The sequence below is a fragment of the Vombatus ursinus genome, unplaced genomic scaffold, assembly GCF_900497805.2.
Source record: "Vombatus ursinus unplaced genomic scaffold, bare-nosed wombat genome assembly UNPS02014893.1, whole genome shotgun sequence".
NCBI classification, from domain to species: domain Eukaryota; kingdom Metazoa; phylum Chordata; class Mammalia; order Diprotodontia; family Vombatidae; genus Vombatus; species Vombatus ursinus.
The window spans coordinates 4,627,946-4,638,008 of NW_020954671.1; the positions used below are offsets into that span (position 1 = coordinate 4,627,946).

Consider the following 10,063-nt stretch of genomic DNA (forward strand, 5'->3'; position numbering starts at 1 on the left):
AATGTGTCATTTAGTGGATTTTTGTTGCTCAGTCATTTTCAGTTGTGTCAGTTGTGTCACTCTGTGACCCCATTTAGAGTGTTCTTGACAAAGATACTGTAGGGGTTGGCCATTTTCTTCTCTAGCTCATTTTACAGATGAGGAAACTAAGGCAAACAGGGTTAAGTGACTTGCCCAGGGTCACACAGCCAGTAAGTGTCTGAGGCTAAATTTGAACTCAGTAAGATGAGTCTTTCTGACTCCAGGCCCAGCACTCTATCTACTGCACCACCTAGCTGATCTGTCATTTAGTGTATAATGGCTCTCATTTTGATGGCAGAAAACAGATCAATTTTTTTAATGAATGCAATTTTAAAGTTAGGAAGAATCTTCTGATGCAGCAGTTTTCTGATACAACACCCCACTCAGTGCAGGGATTCTTTCTACCACATCTCCAAGAGAAGGCCCTTCAGCTTTTGCTTGAATATTCCTAGGATAGAGAACCTTACAACTTCAGGAAGCAACCTGTTACACTGTTGGACAGCTCTAGCTGTTAGAAAGAGTTTCCTCATACAGAGTTAAAGTATGATACCCACTAGCTCCTACCTCCCTATCCTAGGTCTTCCACTTAGAGTAAAATAAAATAGGTCTACACTCTCTTTCTTTTTCTCTCTCTCTTACTGATGCTCTTTTTTTAACTGAAGTCTTTTTTTTATCAGTCAGTTCTCTATACACAACCACTACTGAACCCTTGTAACAAACAAGTAAAAAAACAACAATTAAGTAGGAATGGCCAGCAATCAACAATTTATATCAGTCAATATCAATATCAATCAACATCAATCAACTCTAGCACAAATGGTACTCATAAATACCTACTTGTCTACCAAGAAGAGGGACTTGTATTATATCTTCTGCTCTTCAGAATCAAGTTTTACATCCTCTTTCATGTAATTTAATTTCAAATCAACAGTTCAACAAGCAAGTATATATTAAATACATGCCATATACAAGCCACATTTCACAAGCATATGTTAAATACCTACTATGTACAAGTCACTGTGCTAGATACAGAAACAAAAATGAAACAATCCCTGACCCTCAAATAGCTTAAACTCTATTGGATATCTGCATAAGAGCTCTTGGAATATTTAAAGGTATCTATCATGGTGCTCTTAGTCTTTTGTTCTTTAGACTAAACAATCTTCAGTTTCTTCAAATTATCCCTCAAATGCCTCATTGTTCAAATTGTATCCTTCTCCTCATCCTCCACATTGTTAATGTCTTTCTTAAAATATGATACTATAGATAAAGGAAGTGTCTGGTATGAACTTTGAGGTTGGGGGGTTGTGACCTGCATGACAATTCAAACTATTTATTCATATGGTTTATGATTTATAAGGTTAGGGGAAAACATGTCTTATTGACCTATTTATATCATTTGTTTGCAACAAACAAATGGTTGTGAAGAGGAATTTAGTTATCTAAGTACTGAAGTAACATGGATGGAGCAACATAAACTCATCATATAATAAAATTTCATGATTGTGAAAGAGAGGCTGTGTTTGACAGCTAGATGGCATAATGGATATTTTGGATTTGGAGTCAAAAAGATCTGAAGTTAAAATCCTGTCTCAGATACTAACTCTATGACCCTGGGCACGTCACTTGCCCTCTTTCCTCTGTTCCCTTGAATGTCAAATGAGGATAACACTTGCTTCATAGGGTTGTTGTGAGGTAATATATGGAAAGTAATTTGCAAACTTTAAATGCTATATAAATGTCAATTATTAATGATACCATTATTATTATTAGGTTTGTGATTATGAACAAATAAACTCAATCCTGAGAATCCATGTGAGCAGAATCACAAAATCACTTTGGGTGTATTCTGAAAAGAGAGCATTCCCATTAGAGACCATGAGGAGAATGAAAGTAGGCTTCCAGCCTAAGGAAGTCTTTAATGAAGACAGGATAGAGCCACAGATACAGCTCAGCAGGATGCAACAAAAAACCTCCTTTCTTTGAATTAACATCAGATCATTAATCAAAATTCTGGCTACAGTTGTTCAACCAGCACAAATCTATCTAGCAGTGCTATTATCCAGATACTTCTCCATTTTTATTCTAAAAAGACAGGAGGAAAAACTTTGTCTAATGACTTGCTAAAGTCAAGAAACATTATGTAAATGGAATTCTCCTGACTGGTTAACTTAGAGACCCAATTTAAAAAAAAAAGAGTAAGTTTGGCATAAATCTTTCCTAGTGAAGACATGATTACTAGTAGTGAATACCTCATTCTTTTCTAAGAGCCCACTGCCCATCTGTTAAATAAAAGTCTAGAATTTTGCCAATGATCAACATCAAACTTACCATTTTGCAGTTTCAGAAATCTACCCTTTTTTCCTTTTTGAAACTTGGTATAATATTTGCCCATTTCTTTTTTTTTATGAAGCTCATCTAATTCTCCACGATTCTTAAAAGACCATAGCTTGGAAAAATAAAAAGAACAAAGCCTAAGACAATTGTCCAAAAGAAAATGAGATGCGTTGATCCTTTTACTGAAGGTCTTCACGTGGAGGTCCAATAGCACTTCTCAGGGTTGTGGTAGAAGGTATTCCTACTTGTGAATGGGTTGGGCTTGATACAGTGGAAAGAACACTAGGAGTCAGAGGACCTAGGTTCAAATCTTCCCTCTGATACTAGACAGCTAGGTGACTTGGTGGCTCAGTGGATCGATTGCTAGCCCTGGAGTCAGGAAGACTCCTCTTTCTGAGTTCAGATCCAGCCTCAGACACGAGCTGTGTGACCCTGGGCAAGTAATTTAACCCTGTCTGCCTCAGTTTCCTCATCTGTAAAATGAGCTAGAGAAGGAAATGGCAAAACACTCCAGTATCTTTGCCAAGAAAACCCCAAAAGGATCACAAAGAGTTAGACTTGACTGTAAAAAAACAACTAAACAATGATACTTACTATTTATGTAACCTTGGGAAGTCCCAGGGCTTCAGTTTCCTTATCTGTTAAATACTGGGGTTGAAAGCAATAACCTATGATGTCCTTTCCAACTCTAGGATTCTATGACAGCATTGGATCCCATGTTCTATATAGTTCTAACCCTCAAAAAGCTTATAATTTAGTTGATATTAAAAAATAATTGCTTGGAAATAGTGAATATAAGGTAAAGAATTACAAGAAGGCAAAATTGCTGCTCTTACAGCCTTTGTGGAATATTATGAAATATATCTTTGTTTTGTGGTTAACAAATCTAATGTACCAGAACTTGCATATAAATTACCACATATTCCTTTGGCAGTAGACTTTTTTGTCATTCAGTTGTTTCAGTCATATCTCACTCTTCATGATCCCTTTTTGGATTTTTTGGGCAAAGATAGTGAAGTGGTTTGCCATTTCCTTCTCCAGCTCATTTTACAGATGAGGAAACTGAGGCAAACAGAGTTAAGTGACTTGTCCAGGGTCACACAGTGACCTTGGTGTCTGAGGCCAAATTTGAACTCAGGAAGATGAGTCTTCCTGATTCCAAGCTCAGTGCTCTATCCATTTGTACCACATAGCTGGCCCAGCAGAATTTTTCACAGACTAAGAAATTTCAGAAATAACAAAAAGGCTTTATTTTTGTCATATTGTTCTGTTTTTACCTCTACAACATCTCTTGTATATATTCCTTTCTTTAGACATAACACTAGTTCAGGACCTCATCACCCCTCAATTGGATTACTGCAATAGCCTCCTAATTGGTCTCCCTACTTCAAGCCTCTCCCCATCCCAATCCATTTTCCAATACAGCTGTCAAAGTGATTTTCCCTAACTACAGATCTGACCAGGTTGCTCTCTTACTCAATAAACTGTACTGGTTCCCTTTTTTCTGGATAAAATATGAACGTTTTATTTTTAAAGCCCTTCACAAGCTGGCCCCAGCCTATCTTTCTAATATCACACTCTGTTTTGAGTGCCTCTCCTCTGTTTCAGTGCCTTTGCACAGGCTGCCCAACTAGCCTGTCCAATAGAAAGAATTACTGCCAGGTCCACAGCGGTTGGTGTACTATGCCCACTCCCTCTCCAGAAGTGGCCTATTTACTCTGGACAGCAGCAAGAGGTCTGGATTGGGGTCAATCCTTGGGATCTTAGCCTTTGTGGTTCCTCACTCTTTGACTTGTTAAACCCCTACACCAGCACCTGAGGATAAATTATTTGAAGTTTAGTTTAGGTTCATTTGCCTAGAGTTTTCCCAAAAAAGGTCCTCAGTGTACCATAAGAATTAGGTATGGAATAGGCATTTATTTCCTACTTACAAAACAAATGATAAACACAGAACACTCACAAATCTGCTCTTGAAGAAGAAAAGACTTACAATTCAGTAACTAAACCTACAACTGCTGTTAACAGTCTGCTAGAAGGTTGACTCAAATTTCATCAGAACATAAAGCAGTGTGTGGGATTGCTGATCAGGCATTTTGCATTTCATTTAGACTGCACTATCCAAACAACTCCCAGTATATCTGCTGGTAAAATGACCAAGCTTGGTCCAGTCCTCTTGCCAATGGCCGTCTTCTCCAATGCAGAAGCTTCCCCTACCACCAGCCAGATCCATTCATTGTGCCCAGAACATCTGAACCTCTTGAACTTAGGAGCCTGGACACATTCACCTCAAGGCTAATGCTCAATCACTACTCAAGAAAGGAAACACAAAGAAGAAAAGGCTGCCAGTGATTAAGTCATGAGCTGACCTAAATGAGTCCAAGTTCCATGTAGGAATAGTGATGAGATGGGAGCAAAGAGCCCACTGGCAGGGGAGGGGAACCTGCGGCCTAGAAGCCATGTGTGGCCCTCTAGGGCCTCAAGTGCAGCCCTTTGACTGAATCCAATCTTAAAGGGCTGTACTTTAAGACACAGAGCACGACATGTGGCCTCCTGGTGGCAGATTCCCCACCCCTGGCCCAGCCCATATCCCTCATATGGATTCTAGAGACAAGGGTACACTATTTGCCACAAGGAAAAACTTGAAACCATTTCTTCTTTTAATTGACACTGCCAATGTATACGCTGATACTGTCCCAGGTTTGGGGAGACCCAGGGTAACACTTGGGATGTGCCGTATCATAAAAAATGTCAACTCCCTTCAGCACTGGAACAACACGTGGCCAGGAGCAGGCCCCACATAGTAGAATATAACAAGGAAGGGCAATTCTGAATATGTTCCATGGGATGGTCCTTTTCATACCTGAATGCACTGCCTCCCCATCTCAGATTTATAGATTCCTTCCTTCCTTCACAAGTTAGTTTACATACACCACCTTCCACTCAAAATCTTTCCTGACCTTCCCACCCCTAACTACTAGTGCCCTCCTTCTCTAATTTCCTTGTATTTAATTCTGTTGTATTTTGTTTCCATTCTGCATATATTTATTCTTCATATCCTTATATATGTACATGTTATCTCCCTCAATAGCATGTAAGTCCCTTGACAGAACAGTCTATTAAGCTTTTGTCTTTGTATCTCCAGTGCCTAGCATAGTGCCCAGCAAGTAGTAGGCACTTAACAAGATGTTTGTTGATTGACTGATTAGTTAATGAGAAAGTTTTTACGTTTCATTGTGAATATTTTAGTTTAGTCAAAAAGAAAAATTCGGGCTAAAATATCTAAAAACAAAGTCCTGGGCTTTTTGTGTGAAGTTACTTTAATAATATTAAAACATACATTCATTCTAGCAGATAATGACATCAGTCTGAACAATATTTTTGGAAATGTTTCTTTGGAAACTTTAATTACCACCAATGTATAAAAATAAATAACAGAATTTTTGTCCAGGTGGCATGGCCTCTTCTTCAGAAAACAGAATTCTTAAGCTCTAAAATCTGCCTCACAAGTTAATCCTTATGGAGGGGGGGAGATAGCAATCTGTTTACAGTACTGTTTCTCCAAAGCCTAAGTCGATTTGTAATTTGAATTGAGTCCCAAAGGGCACTGTTCCTAACAAATGAGGTGAATAACATTTTCCTCTCCTTGCTTTTGCCTAGAGAGGGAGGGAGATACAGTAACATGTTGAATATAGCTCAAATTTTGTTTGGAAATTTCAAAGCCTAGTTATAAACTTCTATGTCATAACTGGCATAAGGTATTTTATGGCAGTCCATGGATACCATGTCTATGTCATAAAGAATACAGGAATTTAAATAAAATATTTAGCTCCCATGAGAGAAATATCTATAACAGATGAAAATCATTGAAAATAGAGGCAGAAAACATGTGAAAACTATGCTCCCTTTACCCCATTTCATTCATGCCCAATATTTTTTTTAGTTTCCTTAGTGCTTTTGATACCCCAACATATTGAATGAAATAAAGGGGGAGGGATATCAGAATGTTCTAAGTATATGATTACAAACTTCCTTTCCCTGGACATTTCATCTTTAGAACACTTCTTTGTTCAAACTAAGGTGGGGGCAATTTTCCTTAAAAATGATCTTACAATTACATTAAAGATTTTGAGCTCTGTTCCAGCTATAACCAAGTTATCTTCCCTTGCATGACAAAAAAAAAATTGTAATCCCTGATCCTGCTATTCTACAGACAATTATTATATTTTTCCTATCTTCTTTCTCAGTTAGAGAAGTGTGGGGTTTTTCAGATGCATACAAGGAAAGGAGTCTCATGGATTGTCTTCATTAGAATTAATCCTCTTCTACTTTGAAACTCAGTCATTGGGAGGCTGCTTGATACGGTAGAAAAAGCCCTAGTTTCAGAGACCTGGTTTCAAATCCCACTTCTGAAGCTTTCTGTTGTGTGACCTTGAGCAAGTCACTTCCTGGGCCTCAGTTTCCTCAACTGTAAAGTGAAGGAGTGGGACTAGATGGTCTCTGAAGATTCTAGCTCTGTGGTTTATTCTGTTTTTGTAGTCTTTGTTCTTATCGAGTTGTATCATTCTAGTTTTTTGGTCCTTACTCCAAGAATAAAACACAGATTGTATCCTTGTCTCCATCTATTTCTAATTTCCTGACTCTTTTCTATGCATATCTTTTATGCAAAAGATACCTAAGAAACTATCCTTCAAGAACTAGAACATCATATTAAAGAGGTTCTCACCTTAACCAACTAACTTACTTGTTACTTGCTTAGAGAGGTGGGATGAGGAGGCAGGATGAGACCTGGCAAGTGTAATAGAGCCCTCTCCTTGCCTTCCTGGCTTCCTTCCTCTCTCCTTTCCTCATTCTCTCCCTACTCCCCTCCCCAGTGGACAGTTCACGTTTCACCACCTGCTCCAGAGACTAACCAATAAACAGTACACTGTCATCTTTTCCCAATTCAACCCTCCCACCACTATCAGGTTCCCTTGTATTGAAAAGCTACATTTCCAAAAACTGTGCAACTCTCGTCCCACCCCAGCCCTTTCTCTCACGATACTACTGAATTCATAATGGTCTGCATCAGTATAACATCCATATTGGGCCCACAACTCACAGCACCACCTACCCCTGCCTCCAGAAACGCAGCTCTGGCTCATACCCTGCTGCTCTCCATAACGCCTCACTTCCAGCCAAGTGGGAGCACCTGATTCACACGTCCGACTGAGCAAAAAGATCAATGCTCTGGGCAGCTGTCTGACGCTTAGGTACCAGAGCAAAGAGGAACCCGTTTCCAGGTGGTGAGCCAAATATACTGTGTCTGGTCCTAACTGCTCTGGAACCAAGCTTCACTTATTTCTTCCTGAAATAACAAATATCCCTTACCAAGATGCGCACTCCACTTGTGTATTTGAAGTTCTAATAAACATCTCGGCAGAATGAAGGCACAGTGCCCCGCAGGGAAAGAAAATAAGTTTAGGGCGGGGACTCCTAGCTCCCAAGACCTTTGGAAACCCTCCCTTTCTAATAGATCAGGAAATAAAAAAAGAAGAAGAAAAAGAAAAGAAGCGTTAGGAATTAAGAGGGTAGTAGAAAGAAGAGGGTAGTAGAAGAAGACACAGCAGGTGGTGAAGAAGAGTAATGGTCGCATCCCTCTCCTGAATCGACACCAAGAACAACCGTAAAGGAGCTGAGGGCCTCCGTCCGCGCCGCTTTGTTGTTCAGGTCCCTTGTTGCTAGCGCCCACACTGCGTGGAAACACGCCCTAAAAAAAAATTATCTCAACGAGCTAAGAACTAGAAGCCCCCTACCCCTAAGGAGAGAAGAAACTTGAGCCGGCGGCGCAAGCTAAAGCTGTTTCTGAGGCTCTGAGCCCAGGAGGCCAATTATATACATAGAGATTTTTTTTTTTCTAAAGGGGATCAAATATTTTGGTTTTATTTCTTACATTTATTTACATTTATATAATGATTTTTCTTTTTAGTCTGGTGATATTTCCAAATGCTCGTCGCAATAAAAGAAGTGGAGGAAAAGGAGTTTGCAGTGGAGGAAGGCAGAGGTGGGATAGTGGGGTTGGAGAGGTAGCAATAAGAATCTACGTAGATTTGTAGAGCATCTAGGCACCTCGCCTTTACCTGTGGATGCAGTCTCCATGGCAACGGGAGGGTGTTTCTCCTCTTGGCGATCTTTGCCTGAGCCCAATTCCTGCTGCGCCCCTTCTCCAACGCTTTCTCCCCCGCTCCTGCAAGTCTCCCCTGCCGGGTGTTGCTGTTGAGGCAGCGACGGTGGCCGGTGAAACCCTTTCATCGTCACCGTTTCCTCCTCCTCCTTCCCCTCCTCCTCCCTCCCATCCCCGAACCACTGTGACCCAGGGCCAGGCAGCAGCAGCAGCTCGTCTTTTTGATCCGCCGGCACAGACATGGCTCTGCTGGACTCAGTGACTCAGTTGTCTCTTATAGGTAGAAGAGGCTACTCTGGCTAAGAGGCAGTGGCGGGCTGGATTATTCTCTGATGCTGTTTGTATGAGGGACTTCGGGAGGCTGCAGTACCACACAGCCTCTTCTGCTGCTGCCACGCTGCTCCTCCTCCTCCCCCTCCTCCCCCTTCCCTTTTTCCTCCTAGTTCTGCTGCTGTTACCGCTACTGCTCCTCCTCCTGCCGCGGTTGCTGACTCGCTACTACAGAACCTATTATTACGCAGGTGAAAATGGCTTGCTCCCTTAGAGTGCTCCAAAGCTCACGTCAGCCTTCGGCTCTAGCAGGCCAGATTAGGGAAAGCCTGACTGGTCTGCTTAAATCTTTTTCATTTGGGGAAAGGATGAAATCCCAAGAGCCCCACACTACCCCTGAAGTACCTTCAGGCTACCGACCTCTTAACTAAAAACCGAACCTTGAGTGATGCCTTGGGACCAAGTGTACAAATGAGAGATCTGGAGACGCCAAGGCCACGGAGCCTGAGGCTGGCCTGTGTCAGTTGCGTAACAAACTTAAAGAAAAAAAAAAAAACCTTAAAGACAAGGTAAAAGTAGAATATTGGTAATATTAGCTTTCAGATTGCAGATGGAGGTACCAGTATATTCCAGGATTACTTTATGGATATGTTCTACTGTTTACAATTCACAGTCTAATCAAGTGAAGCAGTCAGGTGGATTAAATAATATTGGTTCCATGCCCTTACTCTAAGGCCTTCAACAAGTATTTATTAACTGCTTCTGGACTTCCTGCTAGGTACTGTAGATACTAAAACAAAAAAGAAATAGTCCCATAGTCCCTTTCTTAAAAGAATTTATATTCTCTAGGGGAGAATTATTCTCATCTTTATTGTTATTATATAACAATTCTGCACTCACAGCTTGTTCATGTACTGGAAATATATAATATAGATTCAAGCATAGTGAGAAAGCAAGAAAGAATTTGATGACAACTTGGCTTTTCTTTTTTTGAGACATGCCAACAACACAAAAATGTCAACAACAATTAATAGCATAGTACATAAAAAAGCATAGTACTTTTTTTTTCAGGGAGGCAGTTTAAAACTCAGGGTTACCTAGTTTTAAATCCATTATCCTCTCTTCTAAACAGTATAACTTCCAAATTAAAAAGTAACTTGAACCAAGATGTCTCATAAATTAGAGAGATAGAATAGATAGACAGATAGATGGAAGGACGGACAGATAGAGATAGATAGATAGATAGATAGATAGATAGATAGATAGATAGATAGA

The 10,063-nt window shown here is 40.2% G+C and overlaps 1 protein-coding gene across 2 annotated transcripts in view; it reads right to left on the minus strand.

Moving 5' to 3' along the window:
* The window catches only part of RTN1 (reticulon 1), a 268,086-nt gene extending 259,203 nt beyond the window's left edge, over positions 1–8,883 (minus strand). For both annotated transcript variants that reach the window (XM_027842895.1, XM_027842894.1), the window contains exon 1: positions 8,475–8,883. In XM_027842895.1, the coding sequence (XP_027698696.1) occupies positions 8,475–8,760 (286 nt within the window). In that variant the 5' untranslated portion in view covers positions 8,761–8,883. The remainder of the gene's footprint in view (positions 1–8,474) is intronic.
* Positions 8,884–10,063: the final 1,180 nt, after the last annotated feature.